Below are 25163 nucleotides of genomic sequence, written 5' to 3' on the forward strand. Positions count from 1 at the left end.
CTAGATACACAACCCGTTCGATACTGTCATAACAGAGCACTAATCAGACTCTTGCCAACAGCAGAACATTAGGAGCCAATAGAACGCTCGAGTGATAGAACATTTCGAAATGAATTTAAATCAAAATCTCTTGAAAATTACTGTGGTAAACTCGGAATGATTATCCCAGTTTAGCAAGAAGGGCAGTAGATGTGTTGTTACTCTTCTCGTCCACGTACTTGAGTGAGTCTACATTTTCCGCTGTTGCATTAATTAAGACGAAATACTGTATTAGTCGAGACTGCAACTGGAAGCAGATCTGCGAGTTACTGTTTCAGAGATAGGTCAAAGAATGGATCAGCTTTCCTCACAAATTGAAGCACACGCATCACACTAAACGTGCAGGCGTTAGGAAGTTTCACTATTTAGAACCGTGTTTATATCTACTGACTTATTTCCTTTTTGGATGATCAGTTTAAATGTAACAGTTTTAAAACTGGCATTTAAACATTGACTATTATTCTGTCGCCATTTGCATCACGAGATCTTTCAAATATTAACATTCTAAATGAATTAAAGCAATGTAGATGGAAACAGTTAAACTGTAACTGACTAATTAGTGAATTAATTTGTAAAAAAATATTTAGTGCAATACACATACCCGTACAGTTTCAGTAATTGCATACAGAGCCGTGGTTATTTATAAACTAGTTGTAATATTAAAGTTCACCGCGTTTGAATGATACAAATGTACGACAATTTTTTTAAAAATCTTTAACTGTGATGTACTTCAAGGACACTCTCTAATCCTGTCGTTATTATTGCTGCCGTAACTTAACTGAAGTAAATAGATACAATGGACAGTTTTTTTGCCAGGTACACACATCAAAAAAAGTTTTGCATCACCTCGCTCCAATAGTACCGGAACTTGTAAAGAAAATTGGAATAGAGATCAACAGAAACATCATTTCCGCCTTTTTTATTGCTCATGAAAACCACGCATTGCATGTTGTACCATCATACAGCGAGACCTTCAGAGGTGGTGGTCCAGACTGCCGTTCACACCAGTACCTCTAATACCCAGTACCACGTCGTCTTGCATTGATGCATGCCCGTATTCGTCGTGGCACACTATCCACAAGTTCACATAACGGCGATTCGGCGTAGATCCCTCAGAGTGGTTGGTGGGTCACGTCGTCCATAAACAGCCCTTTTCAATCTATCCCAGGCATGTTCGATAGGGGTCATGTCTCGAGAACGTGCTGGTCACTCTAGTCGAGCGATGTTATCCTGAAGGAAGTCACTCACAATATGTGCACGATGCTGGCGCTAATTGTCGTCCATAAGGACGAATGCCTCGCCAATATGCTGACGATATGGTTGCACTATCGGTCGGAGGATGGCATTCACGTATCGTACAGCCGTTACGGCGCCTTCCACGACCACCAGCGGGGTACGCCGACCCCACATTATGCCACTCGAAAACAGCAGGGAACCACCAAACCATCACCTTCCTGAACTCGCGGGACGATGTGTCTAAGGCGTTCAAAAAAATGGTTCAAATGGCTCTAAGCACTATGCGACTTAACATCTGAGGTCATCAGTCCCCTAGACTTAGAAACTACTTAAACCTAACCAACCTAAGGACATCACACACATCCATGCCCGAGGCAGGATTCGAACCTGCGACCGTAGCAGCAGCGCGGTTCCGGACTGAAGCGCCTAGAACCACTCGAAGGCGTTCAGCCTGACCGGGTTGCCTCCAAACGCGTCTCCGACGATTTGTTGAAGGCATATGCGACACTCATCAGTGAAGAGAACGTGATGCTAGTCCTGAGCGGTCCATTCGGCATGTTGCTGAGAGCATCTGTACCGCGCTACGTGGTGTCGTGGTTGCAAAGATGGAGCTCTCCATGGACGTCGGGAGTGAAGTTGCTCGTCATGCAGCCTATTGCGCACAGTTTGAGTCATAACACGGTGTCCTGTGGCTGCACGAAAATCGTTATTCAACATGATGGCGTTGCTGTCAGGGTTCCTCCGAGCCATAAACTGTAGGTAGCGGTCATTCACTGCAGTAGTAGCCCTTGGGCGGCCTGAGGAAGGCATGTCATCGACAGTTCCTGTCTCTCTGTATCTCCCCCATGTCCGAAGAACATCGCTTTGGTTCACTCCGAGACGCCTGGACACTTCCCATGTTGAGATCCCTTCCTGGCACAAATTAACAATGCGGACGCGATCGAACCGCGGTACCGACCGTCTCGGCATGGTTGAACTACAGACAACAAGAGCCGTGTAGGTCCTTCCTGGTGGAATGACTGGAACTGATCGGCTGTCAGACCCTATCCGTCTAATACGCTCTGCTCACACATGGTTGTTTACATCTTTGGACGGGTTTAGTGACGTCTCTGAACAGTCGAAGGCACTGTGTCTGTGATATAATATCCACAGTCAACGTCTATCTTCAGGAGTTCTGGGAACCGGGATGATGCAAAACTTTTTTTGATGTATGTACGAGGGGCGCGGGGGTAGTCGGCAAAATAATTTGTTTCAGGAGGGGGCGCGACGGTATATGAGACTTTATTTGGTGAATAGCACTTAAGTTAACTCTTCGCAGATTTTCACAAACCCAGAAAAATGTTATGTGGGCACATGTAAAACAGTGTGCCTACAATAAGTGATTGAGATTTCAAAGAATAATTTATACTGTGCCTACAACGACGGCCTCTTGCATGTAAACGAAACGTCTGTTTTATGGCAAACCATGTCACAAAGATGCAAATTTAAGTGGAAACCCGAAAGCAAGTGATAATATAATTCGTTGACGTCAAAGTTTGCCATATGCGAATTTGAATGAATTCTAACAGGGCACTATGATTGGTATCTGAGAAAAGGGTTTTTCCCGCGGTGATATTTTAGCTCGCACAGGCCGTGCATGTACTATAGTGATACGCGTGGAGAACAAGAGCTTAGAAGAGGATCGCATGTAGCGATGCTAGAGTACTGGACAATGCGATATTAAAACAAATCGGTGTTAAGAGTACGTTGTGTGAAAGGGTGTAATGGTCTGTACAGCATCGTCCACAGCGTTGGTTCCTAACTAGAGAACTGACACGGGTGTCCACCAGTTTCCTCCGTGAAAACTTTCTGTGATGAATTGTGTGTTTGAATTACAAAGGGAATAACCGCTAAGGTCATTAGTCCCTAGACTTGCACACTACTTAAATAAATTTATGTTAGGAACATCACACACACCCATGGTCGAGGGAGGACCCGCGCAATCCGTGGCATGGCGCCTTAAACCGCGCGACCACACACTGCGGCTTTCTGTGGTGAATTGTACGTGTTCTGATGTGTGAAGGATTAATCTGTTATTCTGTTATTCTGCGCAACGGATTAATCTGAGATGTACCCTTTACCCTGTGGCTCCTGCAAGATGCAATTTCCACCCCCACACTGCTACAGAAGTCAGACAGACGCTCTTAACGTTCTAAAGAGAAATGCCTGAAAAACTTTCAGCAATAAATATCTTCTGGAGTCGTCTGCTGTAAGGAAATGACACAAAAATTCACAAAATTTCTTACGTAACTAGGATTCGCTAATGAAATTTCTATACAAAGTTTAAGATGCTTGTTGCCTTGGAAGAATGGCTGAGAGGCGCGCCTACTCAACTTGAATAATTATCCTTTAGAATGTTGCTAGGTACGGTCGAGGCTGTCGCGTGTGAAATGCAGTGAAGTGTACTGTTGTGGAGAAAATATAGGGCTCGCAATAGCTGTAGTGCACAATACCATAAGCTGCGATGACTGTTGTCTGCGCCGCTCGCTGCTGACAAATAAGATAACTCTCGTTCTATCTGGATTGACCTTCGCCAATCAAACTCTCCCTATTCCTTGATGAAGTCAAGGATTCCTATTCGCCCCTAGTCTAACTATTGGCGTGGTACACCGGTCAGATAACCAGTCCACCACAATGCCACTCAAAATTCGCTCACAGGAGTTTAACTATAACTCTGTCCTTTCACACCGCATAATAAGTGTGTCGGCCAACACAATGAACAACGCTTAATCGCAAGGTCTCAATATAGAGTAGCACTTCAATTTGCTCTTGACAGAGGTGCTCTCCCAGTGAAGTACTGAGGAGAGACTTGTTCCTCGCTCTTTCGAGTTCACATACGAGCGCGCACGCTCTCGTTACGTGTTCTCGCTCCAAGAGCGACAACGGAACGGCGCCTGTCCACGCCAGACGTGAAGGGGTAAGTCTTTCGATCTCTTCCATTATTCCTTCAGCTCAAGGCGTCAGAAATATCGTTTGCCAATCAGCATTGCTCTTCTAAAACGGGAGAATGACGTTTCGTTTAAGGCGACCAATCCGGAAGCTTGTAGCTTTGGCGTTTGGCGTTTGCTGTCTCCCTGTGAAAATCTCTGAAACTGCGTGCTATGTGTAAAGAATGCGTAGGCTGGGCGCTCCCACACAATGTAGCGGAATTTGCTTTTAAGCTGAACATGGGGTTGTTCCCCCCTTTCGACTCGGGCCCACGCTGTCCACTATGGGCGGTCACTGGCCGACATGGGCTGGTTCGTCCTCTGAAGGACCTGGCATCCTGTTGTGCGGCCTCTGTCCCAAACTAACAGCCTCTGTGACCATCGTGTCTGGAATGTATGTGTGCACGCCAGCCTCAAGTATCTCAACCACAGTGCACTCACTTGTCAGTTGCATATCGTTTACATGAATTCATACAACATTGACTTTATCTTATCGAGTTTGGGTTCGAATGAAGCGTCTTGATGTGCGGAACATGATTGTGAGGGCGGAACATGTAAGCAGTGAAGGTCAGGGGGCCACGACGTCTTACAGTGTCGTCACGTCAGGCGATTGGTCTGGCGTGGAGGATATGGCACACTTTTCGGGTGACGATGGGCAGGAATGAGTTCATCACTGTTCTCCAGTTGTCATTGTTGATTGTGACCTTCCCAGGAACGTTTCCAGGTCCTCATTGATTCCATGCCACCACATTTGGAGCCTCTGACCTCTGTCTTCCGAGTGCCTCAAACCATACTTAATTCTTAAATTAAAAAATCATTATTATTTCCGTCTTAAATAGGAACATCGTATTTTATTGTAGAATCAGAATCTATAGGAAAAAATACGTAACTTTCATGTGGAACACTTTTGGCGTTGCGTCATAGATGGGGCTGCAATCGACTAACAACATAGGTGAGTTCCAAAACAGTATTATTTCGAAGAAATTCATTGGATGAATAACATAATCAAAGGCATGCGTGGCAAAAGGCTCAATGTTTTGCAATTTCCTCCGTATAGTTGTTTTGAAACATTCGTTTATTCATTATTTGACATGATCTCATGGCATGCACGTCGTCCCTCATTTGATAAATACGTTCCTCCATGACCCTACTGCGTTGTCAATTGGAAAGCAGACTATTGCGATAGAAGAGAAAACAGAAACGGATTTTGTTTATGGGGAAAGCGGTAGGAAGATCGATAAAGCTGTAATCCTGCATACTTAACGTTTTCCAAACAGGGTGCGATCCACAGCTTCTTTTCGTCGGCATGTTTGACAATTCTCCACCGACGAAAGTGTATAAACACGAAAATGGAACCGTCGAAAAACAGTTGCTAGACAGAATAATGTAACTGCGTTATCAGCATCCCCCACATTAGCACTCGGCAGTTTAGTTCGTGAATCGAGAAGTAGACTACTGTTTGCCGAATTCTGAAACATAGAAAATTTCATCCGCTTCATATTTCCCACCGTCAGGAATTTCCAGAACCGAACAACATTTTGCCAGTAGTCGTTTAAACAAATAGAGAGACACCCCATCTGCTTTTCTCGAGTCGACCGTCAGGGACCATGGTATAATTAATTGACACAACATGCACTATTGGAATGTGGGAAACCCACAATGGTTAAGGAGTAACATTACTGCAATGGCCTAAAAGAAGCGTTTCCTTGAAAATGTTTTGGGCGTTTGAGTTATGCTGCGTGCCGATTTGAAAAATCATAATCCGAGAAATACGCGTTTGAAGTTTTGAAATGCTACAGACATGAATAAACCAGAAAATTCAACTTTTAGAAAGCTCTTACCATTAATCTGCTACCCAGGACATGCCTTTCTTACTTTTGTCACTGTAATCGGAATCACATCCACTAGCTTATCATTCGAAATATCGATCGTTGCCACTCCACGAACGCACAAAAATTTACAATTTTGTTTAGTTCTACTCCAAGCAGGCGCATTCTAGGAGGATTCGACGGATGATTTCATATGCCTTCCGTATAAGCTTACTACTTGGAATAGCTACTTCTGGGCAGTTTGCACAAGCAATAATTACTGTGAAAGCCCTAAGCCTCGAGGACTTAGTTCTTGCAACGTGATGTCTGCACTGCACATTTTACATTTCACGTGTTGAGAAATAACAGAGAAAACAGCAATAAAATTTATAACCCCCTGGCTCACTCCGTAATTGAAATCAAAATCCTGTCCACTGTCTTTGAGTTTCTTAGCAAGGCGCCGACTCTTTAAGAACTGCGCTCAGTCTCATAGCTATTCTTTGGACGCTTTACCGACATACTGCTTCGACGCCGCGTTCGATACGATGCTTCGTAGCTTTTCTAACTGAGCACACGTTGTAACCACTCATTCTTACGTGAAAGACAAAACAGTATTCTATACGATCAGAAATAAACTATCAAAAGTCAATACTCCTCACAAAAATCAAGATTCGAAGCGAAAGAATTGTCTTTTTCGTACACGTACTGATTCTTGCTGACACCAAGTTAACGTATTATTGTTTTAAATACTTCTAATTATACCCAGACACTACAGAGGGTACCGATTTGCCGCAGGTAGGACGTTTCGTGTCATCCGAGGCGCTAGACGAGGAGTTCGGCATTCCATAGAACAATTTTGCCTCACATTTTAGAAGGATCAAAGCATCCATCGAATGTAAATGTTTAGTGTTGAAGATTTGGTGACAAACTTATTGATCCATCCTTATCGATGGCACCTGAAATAGTGATAAATATGTAATTTTCTTGGGGAATGATCTTCCAGTATTGCTTGCAGACCTTCTCTTGGACTTGTGTGGTTTCACCATAATGGCTGACCAGCACACTATTCTGTAGCAACATGGGAAGTATTAGATCGCGTATCCAGTCGTCGGTGGATCGGAGGAGACGGCAGGTTGCCTAGATCTCACTTCGCCTGACTCTTGTTTGTAGTTTACTTGAAGACTGAAGTTTATAATGAAGTGCCAACAACGTACGATAACATGATTCAGCGTATCACCAATGCATGTCAGAAGATTACATCAGAAACACTTGTCAGTTGTGTCGAATTAATCCATGAGCATCGAAGGGGGCGGCGACATTTTTGAGCGCTTACCGCGAAATAATTCTTACAAATAAGCACCCAATAGTTGAGAGGTGAGAGAACAAACCGCAAAGAATCTTTTTTTTACATTTCGTGAACACGTCTGGTTTGATCAAATGCATTTTTCTCGATATAATGCCGATTTTGAACTCAGTTCTGTTTTTTGTCGATTTCAGAGCCACACGTCATGCGACGAAAAAAGTATTACCTACAAAGTTAAGTTTCTCCCTGTGGAATCCGATTCTGTCATAAAACTAAACCAAAACAAAGAATAGGATATTTCTCTTTCAGATTTGGAAGTTGCCACCCGCCCAACCCGCTGGGGGTTAAGCAAGGGGGGGGGGGGGGGGAGGGGGGGTTAACACTGGTCCCACAGGACGGCATTTATAAGAATACTGAACATCATTTATTTTTCCGTTTTTTAATCCTGTGTATAGTTTGAGATATTTCGTTGCCTCAAGGTCAAAAAAATCATCCTTTGGAGCCAACGAAGATAAACTGCTTCTGGAATATCTTCAACGCTAGTATTCAGCCAGGAAGGAGAAGAGTAGCGCATAAGACAACCTAATGTCCGTACAAGACCAAACCAGTTTAATGCCTTAGCCCTAATTACACAGTGTCTTAATTTATTTAATACCACATGGTGAAACAGATGGTTAAAGTTTTGTTAGATCACAGAAGTGTTTAATAACCACCTCCGAAACCCCCTGCAACATGAGCTACTCAAGTAAAGGGCTGTTCGTAAAACCGAACTGCAAATCTGTCGAGAAATTGTGGGCAGAGAAGTAAACAGCTATACCATTGTGATCTGCCCTTTCGGTATTTACTTTTAAAACATGGGTAAAAAGATGTAAGTCGTTAGTTTTCATCCTGTTTTGTATACGTCTCCACTGATCGGTAATACATGTAGCTGTTAAAATCTTACGCAAGAGAATAATAATCGCGCTTATACAGGGTGTTACAAAAAGGTACGGCCAAACTTTCAGGAAACATCCCTCACACACAAAGAAAGAAAATGTGTTATGTGGACATGTGTCCGGAAACTCTTACTTTCCATGTTAGAGCTCATTTTATTACTTCTCTTCAAATCACATTAATCATGGAATGGAAACACACAGCAACAGAACGTACCAGCGTGACTTCAAACAATTTGTTACAGGAAATGTTCAAAATGTCCTCCGTTAGCGAGGATACATGCATCCACCCTCCGTCGCATGGAACCCGTGATGCGCTGATGCAGCTCTGGAGAATGGCGTATTGTATCACAGCCGTCCACAATACGAGCACGAAGAGTCTCTACATTTGGTACCGGGGTTGCGTAGACAAGAGCTTTCAAATGCCCCCATAAATGAAATTCAAGAGGGTTGAGGTCAGGAGAGCGTGGAGGCCATGGAATTGGTCCGCCTCTACCAATCCATCGGTCACCGAATCTGTTGTTGAGAAGCGTACGAACACTTCGACTGAAATGTGCAGGAGCTCCATCGTGCATGAACCACACGTTGTGTCGTACTTGTAAAGGAACATGTTCTAGCAGCACAGGTAGAGTATCCCGTATGAAATCATGATAACGTGCTCCACTGAGCGTAGGTGGAAGAACGTGGGGCCCAATCAAGGCATCACCAACAATGCCTGCCCAAACGTTCACAGAAAATCTGTGTTGATGACGTGATTGCACAATTGCGTGCGGTTTCTCGTCAGCCCACACATGTTGATTGTGAAAATTTACAATTTGATCATGTTGGAAGAAGCCTCATCCGTAAAGAGAATATTTGCACTGAAATGAGGATTGACACATTGTTGGATGAACCATTCGCAGAAGTGTACCCGTGGAGACCAATCATCTGCTGATAGTGCCTGCACACGCTGTACATGGTACGGAAACAACTGGTTCTCGCGCAGCATTCTCCATACAGTGACGTGGTCAACGTTACCTTGTACAGCAGAAACTTCTCTGACGCTGACATTAGGGTTATCGTCAACTGTACGAAGAATTGCCTCGTCCATTACGGGTGTCCTCGTCGTTCTCGGTCTTCCCCAGTCGCGAGTCATAGGCTGGAATGTTCCGTGCTCCCTAAGACGCCGATCAATTGCTTCGAACGTCTTCCTGCCGGGACTCCTTCGTTCTGGAAATCTGTCTCGATACAAACGTACCGCTCCACGGCTATTGCCCCGTGCTAATCCATACATCAAATGGGCATCTGCCAACTCCGCATTTGTAAACATTGCACTGACTGCAAAACCACGTTCGTGATGTACACTAACCTGTTGATGCTACGTACTGATGTGCTTGATGCTAGTACTGTAGAGCAACGAGTCGCATGTCAACACGAGCATCGAAGTCAACATTACCTTCCTTCAATTGGGCCAACTGGCGGTGAATCGAGGAAGTACAGTACATACTGACGAAACTAAAATGAGCTCTAACATGGAAATTAAGCGTTTCCAGGCACATGTCCACATAACATATTTTCTTTACTTGTGTGTTAGGAATGTTTCCTGAAAATTTGGCCGTACCTTTTTGTGACACCTTGAATACGGTGCCCAAATATTTACGATTCTGCAGGGTGTCCGATCATAGCTACATGAGTCCTTGCAATTCCGACTTAAATTTTCCTTCAGTTTTCTTTCTGTTAGTGCAGGGTTCCCCATATTTTTCAGCTAGTCCACTTATATTCAGACCAGAAATTTTATTCTTTCAGTAAACATTATTTCATTTATTTCGAAATATTGAACATATCATACAAAATATTCGTTTAATGTCAAGTCACAAAATGGTTGTTGTCGTCTTCGATTTCAGGAAAAGCAGCTATTTTCATACAGCCTGTGGTGGCCCCACATCGAGCCAGACCTTGAGGGCGCACTGATCCCAGAGTCTCCAATCCAGAGGCTCAATGACGGTCGTTTCCTCCAAGTTCCAATCTTCACCGGAGTCACGTCTGGTGAGCTGGGTTAGTATCAAGTTTTTATAAAGGTGATTATCTTTTGCTCATTTCACATAGCGTCGGACTTAGTGTAGACTGAATATGTAATTAACGAAAAGAATACCACACCTTGGAACTGAAATGAACGAGGAAAGGCAGATTAGAGTTTAACGTCCTTTCAATGGCGAGTTTATTGGAAATGGAGCACAAACTTTGATTGCATAAGATGGGAATGAAATCGTCAGCACCTTTGGAAAGAAATTAAAATAAATAGGATATCTAGATCTGCAGTCTTCCAAGCAGCTGATGAGAGGAAAGCTTTTCTTTAAAAAAGCTGTCGTCTAAAATGAGAGAAAAAAGTTTTGCGACACTTTGACATTCATCATGATTTTTTGCATCCTTGTTAATAATATTTTTATTAGCTTAATAATAAAATCCCTCTTCTCTCTTACCAATAGCGTTTTTACTATGTCAATATACATTTCGAAGGCACAGGTTCACCATCCACTGATGGGATGTTAGGACCTCAATGCGATGTAAACAACCTGTGGTTTCAGTTGCTCAGGTGTTCTACATAGTCTCCCTCGACTTGATTGAAATACACTTAACGATCATGCAACCGTGTGAAACGCTCAGAAAAGTGCTTTTTTGGAGTGTTGTTCAACTCGCGCGTCTCATTAACTTAAATGTCAGTTATGTCGTCAAAGCGTTGATCCTTCATGTGAATTTCTGCATTCGTTTTGTGGTAGGTTCTTATTGATAACAGCGCGTCTCCTCAACCGTGATGATTTTACGCAGAAAATAATTGCCCGCGTTTTGCATTTCAGTAAAGTCGTGGCAGTCTTCCACGCGTCGTTGTTTCGTTCAGGAATCAAGATGTGCGGCACAAACTTTGCACACACTCTTTTCTTCAAAACATTCTAAGGAAGGCCTTTAACACTTTAGTTAGAGGTGTTACTTCACTGTGATTTGTGACGCAACAACATTTGCACACTGCGGCCACACGTCCACTACTTAGCATTATCTGGTCCCAACTGACCGATCGAGTGCACGTCTGTTTACAGTTGTTAACTCGAACTGCCCCCGTAGTTACTACACTGACGTCGCTTATAAGCCAGGAAGAAACTCAGTCTAGGAACGTCTTCGGCAGATGAAGTACTTGCGAATCTTAGATGGAGTTCTACCGCTACTGATAACCCACTCGGAATTTGCAGGTATAATTTAAAAACTAAAATTAAACTCCTCCCGAACAGACCATGAAGGTCCAACGGTACCGGCCGGCCGCCATGTCATCCTCAGCCCGTAGGCGTCTCTGGATGTGAAGATGGAGGGGCATGTGGTCAGCACACAGCTCTCCCGGACGTATGTGAGTTTCCGAGACCGGAAGGTATAATTTAAGTTTTAACGAAAATCTCTCCCGTAATTCTTAAATTATACAACAAATTCGTAAACTGAAATTAAGATCGTACTACACTGAGGAGAAAAAAGTCATGTGGTACCTCTAAATGTCGTGTCGGCTCTCATTTTGCCCGGCATAGTGCGGCAACTCAACGCGGCACGGATTCAACAAGACGTTGGAAGAAATGTTGAGACATACTGCCTCTATAATCGTCCTAACTGCGAAGGTGTTTGCCGGCCGGGGTGGCCGAGCGCTACAGTGTGGAACAGCCCGACTTCTACGGTCGCAGGTTCGAATTCTGCCTCGGGCATGGATGTGTGTGTTGTCCTTAGCTTAGTTAGATTTAAGTAGTTCTAAGCTCTAGGGGACCGATGACCTCAGAAGTTAAGTCTCATAGTCATTTTGCGAAGGTGCTTGCGGTGCAGGATTTTCTGTACGAACTGACCTCTCGATCGTGTCCCATAAATGCTCGGCCATAAATGGTGGCCAGACTATTCGCTCGAATTGTCCAGAACGCTCTACATAGCGCATCGTCACCCACAAAAAATTTCAACATTGCTTGGGAACATATTAATGGCTGAAAATCGTCTCCAAGTAGCCGAACATAACCATTTCCTATCAATGATCAGTTCAGTTGGACCGGAAAATAGAGTCCATTCCATATAAATATAGCCCACACCGTTATGGAGCCACTCTCAGCGTGCACAGTGCCTTGTTAACAACTTCAGTCCATGGCTTCGCGGGGCCTGCCTCGAACCCACCCCACTATCAACTCTTACCAGCTGAACTCTGGACTCATCTGATCACGTCACAGTTTTCCAGTCGCCTATGGTCCAGCCGATATAGTCGTGCTGTTATCAAAGGCACTGGCGTCACCCGGCTGCTGCCATAGCCTATTAACGCCACATTTCGCCGCACTGTTATAACAGATACTTTTGCCGACGTCCCACATTGATTTCCACGGTTATTTCACGCAGCAATGACTACACAAACTCCGCGCTCTCGATTGATAAGTGAAGGCCGTCGGCCACTGCGCCGCCCGTGGAGACAGGTAATGTCCGATATTTGGTATTCTCGCCACACTCTTAATACTGTGGTCCTCTGAGTATTTAATCCCTAACGATTTCTGAAACGAAATGTCGCGTGCGTCTAGCTCCAACTACCATTCCGCGTTCGAAGTTTGTTAATTCACGTCGTACGGTCACAATCACGTCGGAAGTCCTTTCACATGAATCTCCTGAGTACAAATGACAGCTCCGCCAATGCACCGCCCTTTTATACCTTGTGTACGCAATACTACCGCCAGCTGTGTATATGCATATCGCTGTCTCACAACTTTTGGCACCTCAGTGTTACGGAGAAGAATCTGCTGCATCCCACAGCAGAGTCACGGCTGCCGAGGATCCTGCATCAGCTGGGAGTGGAAGCTGATGACACCCTGATGCAGCGATTTTGCCACTCGCTGGAGATGTAGGCATGGCCCGCCAGTAGCCCTGCTTGGTGGTGGCGGTCACCACCAAGTGTGAGTTTCATTCACACCCCATATCACTGCCCGCTTTGTCCCCTCAAGTGGACCGCGATTTCGGATGCTGTATAGTTGTGCTCAATGTTGAACCTGGCCCGCCGGTACGGTAGACCTTCAGACCTCAGTGCGACTATGGAGTTTAGGGCAGTTTCTATCTTGGACTGGTGTTGGTAGATCTTCGGACTACCCATCAACACTGGCTGATGCTCTGCAGTTAGTACAGGACGCTGGACTCCATCAGCCATTGCTTCGGATTACTCCTCGTCTCGTACGGCACCAAGTTCAAAACCAACACTAGAACAATGTCGCACACAAGACGCCACCATACCATAACCAGAGAATCAAGTACTATCGATGTGAATGCCATCGATCCTACTGATCAAGTGGCAAAAGCTAGTTGGGGTGGTGTATTCATGTCGCCGAGGAGAGGCTCTACTCTACTTTGACGTCATTCGTAAGGACCGAATTGATTCTGCTCTTTCTGAGTCGTCAGCGGTCTTCAGGTCTGCTACATTTCCTTAACGAGTTTGTTACAAGGTCATTGCTGCTTATTCCAATACTCACAGGATGTTGTTGGCTCTTATCTAGAGTCTCTGATGTAATGTTACGAGGGTATCGTATTCGGTTTGGTCTGCACAGCTCTAACAATTTCCTGCTGAGATGCTCACAGTTTCTCCTAAGAGTGTCAAGGTGGCTATCTTCCGGACCTACTAACGTTGTTGAAATCTTTACGCATCCTGGCGGCGACACTTTCGCGTGATTAACGACGACTGTTCGAATCAGAAAAGATTTTACTCTCACGTTTCTTGACGAATATTGTTGAGCAACAGAAAATTCTCAGATCCACAACTGCCGTTGATATATTTACCTTGTGATCGTTTGTCTAAGGTAGTAGGCCCACGTACCCACTTTATATCTGAGGTGACCTTAAGTCTCTAAATAACAAACAAAATCATCGATTTTTGTTTGTTTGTTGTCGTTCAGTACAAAAACAAAGACATCGCGCTCCACTTTTACATAGCATAGTCTGTGTGGCGACTATACTATCTAATAATATCCAAGCATCAGAATCACTCAGCGCTCTAGGACTGTCCACCACAAGCGTCCACTCTCAGTGGAGATTGCCTCTGTTATTATGGTGGCTTGTTACATCATTCTCAAGACCACAGACAAGCCCAATGTCATAATTACGATGGATGTATCAGTTTAATATCGCTACAATTTTCCGTGACTTTGAAGACCAGTTTTCCGCACTATTCAGTGGATCCAAATAGTGTTTACGGAACCTCACAGATTGTCATTTTGGTTTTCACGCAAATCATTTTTATAATATATTGATTGAACAGGGTTGATGTAGGGAAAGAAAGCCTGAAAATATAAAGAACGAAAATCATTGCGAAATAAGTCAAATTAAAATCATGGAGAATATATAGGTTGCTGCTCATGTCATCGACGCGTTTTTACTGGAACATTTGTCATTTGGATAAAATACACCACTTGTATCGACGTACATCAACTATGATATTTCTTGCACTTCAGAATGCTTATCAAAGATACTGTCTGAAAATAAATTCAGACGTCCTCTCACATCAGTCTTTCCAAGATTAGTTGGAATCAATCCCCCACAAAGCCTGTTATGTCAGTGTGAATAAGAGGTGGTTTTCACGTTCAGTGCACATTAGTAGAGCTCGGGATGATTTCTAAAATACAGACCACGTACAAACACTTAAAGCACACGAATAAACCTAATAAATCAAATACAAGTAAACAGATCAATAGGGAAACAGGTAGACATTTCAAGCAATTTTATGTACTCACTAAAAGTGTTTGTCGTGTTTTAGCAGAACCACTTTTATTACATAAAAATTTAGTTTATGGTGACCAGAGGGCTGCCCTTCTGAAGCACCCAATTAGAAATAGAACAAGGAGTTGCTGCCGATCTCCAGTTTATGAAAAGAGCGGAGAGTTCGATAGGGTTATATCACAACACGAATTTATATTAACCGTAAAACAAATAGTCGTCTGTCCACTCGGTTATCAGCATGTACAAGTTGTCCCAAAAGTCCGTTAGCATTTGAAAATGTAGTAATTCACGGAAAAATGTTGACAGAAAGGTAAAACTTGACACACAGGACTGAAACGACAGGGCTTCATTGAAACCAAAATCAGTGCAAAAACCGGACAACAGATGGCGCTGGGCCGCAACACGTCAGGGAAGCCACATGAGAGTGCGAGGTATGTCGATAGGATACACAGTAGCATCATCCATAGCCTGGCTGATAAAAAACTGCTGGAAGGTACGACATCCATGCAGGATGGCGCTCCACCGCAGATTGCTACACGTGTGAAAGATCTCTTGCGCACTTCGTGTAGTGAGGATCGCGTTTGAACCGTCACTTCCGTGATGCTTAACCTCCCAGGTCCCCAGAGCTCAATCTGTGTGATTACTGATCGTCGGGTCAGCTGAAGTCGCGAGTCTATCGCGACCGTCGGACTTCATTTGGGATGATAAAAGAAAACACCTGACCCCAATTTCTTACCGTACCCACTGATGTATTATGCAGTGCTTATAATCGCTCTTTCCGCTTAGCAAGCTGTTAATATTTGTTGTAGTGAAAGTAAAACTCAAAAGGGAGAAAGGGCGATTATAATGATGAGATGATCGACGAAAATCTGCGAAGCATGTATTGTAGGCCCCTCTTTCTGATACGATAAAGTTTCGATCGTGAAATCGTAGTTGTAATTAACTAAATTAGTACTGCAAACGACGAGTGAGAACCAACAGAAAAACTAAGTTTTTCATTATTTCTTTGTTTACTTATGAGCCACTAGAGTGATTCTGTACTCAAGTAGCATGGTTTACTCGGTTTATTTCTCCGTCTCTATCGTCTTCGAACTGAAACACAACAATGCCGTCGTCTGACCGGGAATACAGATTGTATTAAGTAGTAACAGCGCTGTTAACCACACAGTGTTTCTATGCTGTACTACGTCACTGAGCATAGCGTGAGACGGCGTCGCGTAAAAAAATCATCGCTATTATTTTTAAGTATTCTGTAGCCCATTTTTGACATCTAATGTTGGGGAGAAATTCTCTTGTGCCTCAAAGCTTCCTTTGGTGTATGAAGTTTAGCCATTTGCTGTGAGGATATGCGAAAAATACTGTCTAGGAATTCTCGGTGGAAATTATTGGCTTCGTTAGATGTGATTCAAAGTGGCACGGAGGTTCACAATGCGTGAAATGTTCTTTTCACTTCTACATCGGATAAACAATTTATAATCCTATTAATATAGTAATTTATGAAAATATATGAAAACCCGTCCGTTAAAAGATTGAAAACAATGATCACTCTCGATCGCAATATGCTACCACGTTCAATAACGTACACATGTTACAACTTAGAGTATCGTTAAATACTATGACACTGACTGTACTAGACAATGTAACGTAGATGTCGGTTACCAGTGACAGTACTATGACGACCAAGGAAATAACGCTATTTTTGTTCGCAGGTTCTGGAATATTAGCCAGTCAAGACACAATCAGCACTCTGAACAACAGGTTCGTTGAAGCAGTGGGACCAACTTTACATCTGCCAACTGTGGAACAACAACAGGAGGCAGCTGCCAAACTAAGGGAATTCTACTTCGGCGACGGAATCATCTCTACAGATAACCCGCAGCCCCTTGTTGATGTGAGTGCGTCGTGAAATATCCTCCTACGGCAGATATTTCTTGCTGTGTACTACAACTCTTTCGATTATTTCCCTCACATTATCAACGTCAAAGCACTTTTAATACTGTTGAGCTAAGAAGAAAAGCATCTAAGAAACCCCGTACTCGCCCAAGAGCAATTGAATGTCAGCCCTCGTCTCAAGCTATAACGATTAACTTTCTCTAGTTGCCGTAAACAGCTTCGTGTGAATGTCGCCATTATTTCTTAAACAAACTCGATCTATTCACTCCCCAGCCATCTCTTAATTCCCTCTCCGATGACGTCATGAGACGTTTACCTGTTCAGCTTCTCATCTTTTAATTTTTTGTAAATGCAGTACAGTAAATTAGCGCAACCTGTCTTGCTATATATTTAAAAAACTAGATGAGATTTCGTAAACTGTGATTAGAATAACTTTTTGAGTGACAGATTGCTGGGGGGGAGGGGGGGGGCAGTGTCGGCAGCGTTTAGTCAGCCACGCTACACAAGGCTCTCCAAAGTGCCCACGAAACAGGCAACACTGCGATCACGTGGAGTTTGAGAAATAACTAAACTGCTTGACAGTAGCTAAGGAACAAATGCCAGTTGCTAGAGAGCAACCAAAAATAGCTACAGAACACCCAGCGAATGATAATATAAGGAATTATAAGAGGGCGGGACGTGCTAATTGCAGCGAAATCTGTGCACGAACGCTTGGGATGCATTCGGCAATTCAAGCAATACGGTATTTGACAAAGGTTGTTGTGGAACCGATTAGTTCGATGTCCTGTGTGATACGGCTACATGTTTGTAAGACGTCATTTGAGTGCTTACAATCGTGGACAGGCAGTTGGACGGCTAGAAACTGATCAAAGGGACACTACTCTCTCCACAGTAATGAGTGTGTTCAAAAGTGGCATCTCGCAATTCCAGAATGCCGATGAAGGTGGAAATGCTCCGCGAAAGTACATCGGTGGTCGTAGAGGAACCATTACACCGCAAGAGGATCGATATGTAGCCCAATAGCGAAAAAGAACAGATATCTCACTCTTTTGAAATTGAAATTTGTGGTAAGTTCCTATGGGACCAAACTGCTGAGATCATCGGTCCCTAGGCTGACACACTACTTAATCTAACTTAAACTAACTTACGCTAAGTACAACACACACACCAATGCCCGAGGGAGGACGCGAACCTCCGACGGGAGGGCGGGGGGGGAGCCGCGCGAACCGTGGCAAGGCGCCGAGACCGCCCGGCTGTCCGGCGCGGCTATCTCACTCTTGGACAGGTCGCTACAGACCTAGCAACGGCTACCGGTACACGTGTGTCTGTCGGAACCATTTTACGGCGATTAAATCAGGCTGGTTTGTGTGGTGTCACCGCCAGACACCACACTTGCTAGGTGGTAGCATTTAAATCTGCCGCGGTCCGTTAGTATACGTCGGACCCGCGTGTCGCCACTATCAGTGATTGCAGACCGAGCGGCGCCACACGGCAGGTCTAGTCTAGAGAGACTCCCTAGCACTCGCCCCAGTTGTACAGCCGACTTTGCTAGCGATGGTTCACTGTCTACTACGCTCTTATTTGCAGAGACGACAGTTTAGCATAGCCTTCAGTTACGTCATTTGCTACGACCTAACAAGGCGCCAAATTCAGTTACTATAATTACTATATCTGAACAGATAATATTGTGAATCATGTACCGTCAAGAGCGACGTTCATCATTAATGGATTAAAGTTAAGTATCAAACTAATTACGTCCGCTTTCTAAATTCTCATTCCTTGTCATGTTCCAGACCTCACGTTAGTTTAGTTCTTCCCTCCTCACGCTAGCCTGCTTGAGCTAAAACGCGTGCATTTGGGCCTCCACTCGTAACACGGTGTTGGCTCTTCTGCCAACACAAAAGTTTGTATGCTCGGAAGCCTGTCAAATGAATCCTACTTCAACATGCCCTCGTCGAGAAATATTCCGTTGATTTAGGGAGCATGTTGGTTGAGGTCAGCAACAGTGGTCCAGAGTGATGTTCTCCGACGCAGTGATTCTAGCCATCAGTTAGCGTGGAGAGAGAGGGAACTCGTTACACACCACTGAATGTTCATGAACGTCATAGGTATGGCCGAGGCGCTATGGTGTGGGCAAGGGTTATGCACAATGGCCGAACACTGCTGCATATCTTCGCGCGAGGTACCATTACAGAGCAGCGGCATTGCAGGGAGATTATTATAAATCATAGCCGTCTGTTTGGAGGGTGGTTCGTCCCGATGTTCTGTTTATGGACGACAATGCCCACCCACACAAGACCACTGAGGTGTCGGGCACACTGGAAAGTGGAGATATTGGAAGTATAAAATGGCCTACGTACTCTCCGAACCTAGACTTTGTTGAGCTTACTTCGGATGCTCTTGGTAGATGTGTTCCTAAAAAAACGCCCTCTTCCCAAACCGTCCAAGAACTGACGGAGGGAAGAACTCCTTTACAGTTTGGTAGCCTGCATGAATAACAGGTGTAAACTGTACATTAGTGACTGATAAGTGCATATTTCTTACTGAAAGTCTGATATGTGCCAAAAATGAATGTTATTTATGTCTGTTATCCTACTTTTCCATGAGGTGAAATATGTACCATTTTTGTTATAAGTATAACGCTCCTCCTCTATTACGTACGTACCGTCTTCCACGTAGTCCGTCATTGCCTGTGATTTTCCTGGTCCAACAATGTCTCTTCTCCACCTGGCGGCTGGCCGCTACCTTTCGAAGTTATTTTAATCGAGGTGTAGAACAGTGTTCCATTTTCCACTACCAGACTAGCTTTCTAAGATTAGATTCTTAGGTTACTCGGAGCAAACCACTTAGTTTCAACAACTCATAAAAGCATCGCAGCTGTCATCTTCACTGTTACAATAGGCATGGTTTATTCTAGGAAACGTACCTGTTCTTCACAGGGACTTTCCTGGAATTCGCCTGCGGCTGTGTATGGAAATCCCAGGCAACCTAAACCTTGACTCACCGACATAAATTTGAGCCAGGGTCCACCTGATTACGATTTCAGTGTCTTAATCACAGTATTCTTCCATCAGTTGTGAACAGTGTAACCTCCCAAAAGAAAAATTCCGAAACCTCCCTACAGTAAAAATATAATTATTTATATCATTCACATTCAGTGTAACCTCGCAACACATAAGTTCCGTAACCTACCAATGTGACGAACCTCCTAATAAAAAATCTGACTCATATACAACCTTTCAATAATTGACTGACTGTGAATCTAAACTGGTAAATTTGGACGTCAGCAGTGCTGCGTCATGGCCCTGAAAGATCATACTGAATAAATTGAAAATTCTTACCTCAATTAAGTTGCCAGATAACACATATGTATCTGCTCCTATAAGACATTTTTCTGGCACAGCCCAGTGAAATGCTGGCCGATAGATTTGTCATGTATAAAAGGAAACAACTGATTTTTCTTTACAATAATCGGGATGACCATGGATTGAAGAAATTAGTAAATTCTTTAAATTAAGATGAATGATTGTCAAAAGTTAATTTCTATAAAAAAGATTATTATTAAGAGATTTTTTTAAACATTTACATGGGACTTGATATATCAATACTACGTATGCGCGAGGCTGCTTTTGCCTTATACAGGGTGATTCAAAGAGAATACCACAACTTTAAAAATGTGTATTTAATGAAAGAAACATAATATAACCTTCTGTTATACATCATTACAAAGAGTATTTAAAAAGGTTTTTTTTCCATTCAAAAACAAGTTCAGAGATGTTCAATATGGTCCCCTCCAGACACTCGAGCAATATCAACCCGATACTCCAACTCGTTCCACACTCTCTGTAGCATATCAGGCGTAACAGTTTGGATAGCTGCTGTTATTTCTCGTTTCAAATCATCAATGGTGGCTGGGAGAGGTGGCCGAAACACCATATCCTTAACATACCCCCATAAGAAAAAATCGCAGTGGGGTAAGATCAGGGCTTCTTGGAGGCCAGTGATGAAGTGCTCTGTCACGGGCTGCCTGGCGGCCGATCCATCGCCTCGGGTAGTTCACGTTCAGGTAGTTACGGACAGATAAGTGCCAATGTGGTGGCGCTCCATCCTGCTGAAATAAGAATTGTTGTGCTTCTTGTTCGAGCTGAGGGAACAGCCAATTCTCTAACATCTCCAGATACTGTAGTCCAGTTACAGTAGCACCTTCGAAGACTCTCCATACAGTTGATTGTGGAATTTGCAGCTCTCTGCTAGCTCTGCGAGTCGATTTTCCTGGGCTGCGAACAAATGCTTGCTGGATGCGTGCTACATTTTCATCACTCGTTCTCGGCTGTCCAGAACTTTTCCCTTTGCACAAACACCCATTCTCTGTAAACTGTTTAGACCAACGTTTAATACACCACCTATCAGGAGGTTTAACACCATACTTCGTTCGAAATGCGCGCTGAACAACTGTCGTCGATTCACTTCTGCCATACGCAATAACACAAAAAGCTTTCTGTTGAGCGGTCGCCATCTTAGCATCAACTGACGCTGACGCCTAGTCAACAGCGCCTCAGCCGAACAAATGTACAACTAAATGAAACTTTATAGCTCCCTTAATTCGCCGACAGATAGTGCTTAGCTCTGCCTTTTGTCGTTGCAGAGTTTTAAATTCCTAAAGTTGTGGTATTCTTTTTGAATCACCCTGTATTATACCGCTCAGGCTCCGCCATCGCCAACTCCCCCCCCCCCCCCCCCTCCCACGACCGGCCCTGCCAACTCCACCCACGACAGTTCGCTACTACTTACTCCTACTGACAGACACTGCTCTTACTGCATACATCACTGCTCTCTGGTCTGAGATTCTCTTATAGCTTACATATCGCAGACAGCGCGGGAGCAATCCATCGAAATTACATCTGCTCGAGTGCGCTAGCAACAAAGTCATGGACCTCTTACAATAGTATAGCATTAAGCTCGATTTAAATTAGGATTGTTTTCCTTATTTGTATGATAATACTGGTTTCTCTTTAAAATTAGGATCAACTGCAAAAAAAATATAAATATTAAAGAAGTCTATGACGGTAGTGGACAAAAGCTATTTACCGGGCTTTGTTCCCCACATAAGCCGCGTCGAAAACAATGAGTTCTGCTTAAACTCTCAGATTCAAAATGTGGCAGTGTCCATTTCGATACTCAACTTCGAACCCATCCAAAGGTACGTGGATGATTATCGTCTTTAATTAGGTGTGTGAGAAGTGAAGAATAGTCCACGTGCCTTCATAACATTCAGCATATCATTACTGTTCATATAAATCTCAATTTACCAGCTCCTTTAATTGCGTATGCTACAACGAGATGTAATTTCAGTTTTCTTCCTACTGATAACTCTTTACAATATATTTACTCATTTTTGGTCCCCGTGTTCATAACCAATTGTAGGAAATGTTAATGATACAATCCGTTGAATCTTCTCGCAACGTAGAATGAATAAGTCTACCAGCTGCATTGCTACAGCCTTTTACATGAACCATTCGAGTAAATATCGTGTGCCCTAAACATAAAACATCCGTCCGGGGTGTTATTTAGCTCATGTTAATTGAAATATTAGCATACTGGTTTCCGTCACCACTTTTACTTTCATCTCTTCACTCCACTGATGATAACCACAACGTTAAACTTTACTTCACCCTTTCGCGTTACAACTGACTGTTCATATTCACCGACTCAGAAGGGTGCTGTAACCTTTTGTCGATGCTACATTTTAATATGGTCTTTTACTGTAAAACTGGCCTTACTCACTTCCTTCCTTGTGCAGCGGCTTTGCCCAACTCAGGCTTTCGGTCAGTGCTTGAATGTCCTGTCTTACAATTAACAATCGCAGCACCACAATTACCTTACCAGTTAAGCTCATATTCCGCAACGAAAGAGCTCAACATTCGTGCATGGAAACTGACATTTTGCCAAAAATCATAAGAAATTGTGAACGAATACACGTATAAGAGATGTTACATTTCATGCTAAGGTCTGCAAGTAATATTTTAATTTCCTTTTATATTGTATCAAATGCATATTTTTATGTTTTTAGGCGTGTACTCCAAGCATAGAGTAAATTATTTACATAACATTAAATGAACATAAGCCTAAATAACTATACTCATATAATCAACACTATTATCAATAACTACTTAAAGTTAAAAGTGCACAAGCTGTGGCTGTTTTTACTAAAGATTGTTCACTCCTTCTACATTATTCAAACCTCTTTTTTCTATTATTACGGGTCACAACCTGATTATGTACGCATAAAAAATTTTAACAGGCTGGAGTCCACTTCTGATATCATCATACAAATAATGTGCTCCAAAACACAATCTGCAGACTTCGACGATTACACCTTTTAATGTAAAAAAATATTTATTCAATTTTCAAACGTGTCAGTCACAGCAAAAGAAAGAGAAAAAATGTTTTATATGGGGGCTTTTTTAATACCTCATACGTTAACTTTTCTGCTTCATTCTAACAATGCTACGAATTTCTGAAGATATATTTCCCTCTCGTGGATTGATGAGTTACATTGGCAATTACAGTTTGGTATTGACTTCTAGGAAAATATTTGATGGTAAAGTGATTTGTCTTGAGCCAACTGAGGCGCAGAGAAAACACAGCCCAGGTAAACAATGTGAGATAGTTTTATTGAAAAGTACATGAACGTAAATACTACTCCTTTGGACAAAGTTAATTACTACCATAGTTTGTGAAGTTAGTACTGACTCCACATAAGTCCGAACTTCAGGTGAATGCTGTACCGATGAAGCAGCCACAATTAAATATGCGCTCATAAGTAGATTAAAATGACGATGTTAAGATCGATGGCCGATAGCAAGTTCCTCATCCTCTCCAGAGCAGAGGCCAAGTCCTATTGATGATGGTGAAAGACACTGGCAGCTCCTTCAGTTGGTCGTGGATGTTGAGTGGCACAATGGCGTACATAGCAAAGATTCCAAACGAGACTCAGATTGAAGAGCTGTGGCTGCAGCTGTGCCTAGTCCAGAGCTCGACGGTGGACTGGGTGGAGCGACGTTGTGTCACCCTAAAGACCCAGACCACGTAGAGATACTAGAGGAAATATTTGCGATCACGTGCTCTGTGGAAGGAAATGGGTCCCCAAGGCCACTGACCAGCTGCACTCGCGTTGCCACCTGCTGGCCTTGTCAGCGTGTGTGACTATTTACATCGGCTACTGATGTAGCCCTTTCTGGGTTATGCCACTCTCATATTACAGTTGTATTGCAAGTACGCCAGTTGAGCGGCCCATACATCTCATCCATCCATCTCATAAAGTTCTGAGGGTGGTGCCCATCTCAAAGAATGCACCCTCCCACGGAACTAGTGATCCAGGAGGCTGTGAATGACGTCCATAGAAGCTGGGAACCGCAATCCTAAGGAGATGGAGGCGGTGCCACGTTGGTGTTTTCCCGGGTGCTGTACCAGGTTGGCACTGGGAGGGAGGAAATTCCGAGTCTGGAGCAAAAATCATGAACATTCTGTGATAAGCAATCGTCGTATTTGCCTTGTTTGGAGGTTGATCTGGTCGGACACTTGTGGGTCTTGATGCAATGTCACTTCTCTAATGGCCATAACCAAGAACAGGTTAGCTGCTAGCTATTTGCAGTGTTGGGAATAGAGGTGTCCTAGACGTCCAGCTGCCGTGTCCCTAGGCTGGGATCCTGACCCAATCGCGAGGCTGCTGTCGGCGGACCTCGAGTGGCTGGCAAGACTGGCAGCAGCCGGAGAGCAAGCCGTCTGGAGCGAGCCCATAAGGAGACCAAATATAGACATAGGGGATGTATATGGCTGAAACAGAGCGGGACCGCTTGGAGAGGAAAACTGTGGATCCCAGGGGCGGAAGTGCATGTGGCAGCAGATGAAAATTTAACCTGTTGGGCCTGGAGGGCCTAAATGAATTTGGAAGCACAGGAAACGGAAAATGATGGTGCTGGAAAGGTAGAGATGGGTGTCACAGCACTTGGGACGTAAAATCTTTGTGCCTGGAGGGCAGAAGAGCTTAACTGGAGAGTAGAGGTGGATGCAGGAGAACTTGAAATTTAAGGGTATTTGCGCAGAAGCCATAAATGGTTGTGGGAACCCTTGGCGTGGAACAGAGGGAGTAGTTCGCTGAAGAAGCACCGAAAAAGTAGGAAAAAGAGTGCAGTGATCGTATCTGAAAAGGAAAGTCAAGAATCGTTTGCTTAGTTGATAAAGAAAACTG

The 25163-nt window shown here is 43.7% G+C and overlaps 1 protein-coding gene across 1 annotated transcript in view; it reads left to right on the forward strand.

The window, feature by feature from the left end:
• The window catches only part of LOC124606950 (juvenile hormone esterase-like), a 60641-nt gene that overhangs the window by 28325 nt on the left and 7153 nt on the right, over positions 1 to 25163 (forward strand). The window contains exons 6-7 of the mRNA XM_047139072.1: positions 10168 to 10318; positions 16729 to 16910. Coding sequence (XP_046995028.1) covers positions 10168 to 10318; positions 16729 to 16910 — 333 coding nt within the window. The remainder of the gene's footprint in view (positions 1 to 10167; positions 10319 to 16728; positions 16911 to 25163) is intronic.

This window comes from Schistocerca americana, chromosome 3 (assembly GCF_021461395.2).
Source record: "Schistocerca americana isolate TAMUIC-IGC-003095 chromosome 3, iqSchAmer2.1, whole genome shotgun sequence".
NCBI classification, from domain to species: Eukaryota; Metazoa; Arthropoda; class Insecta; order Orthoptera; family Acrididae; genus Schistocerca; species Schistocerca americana.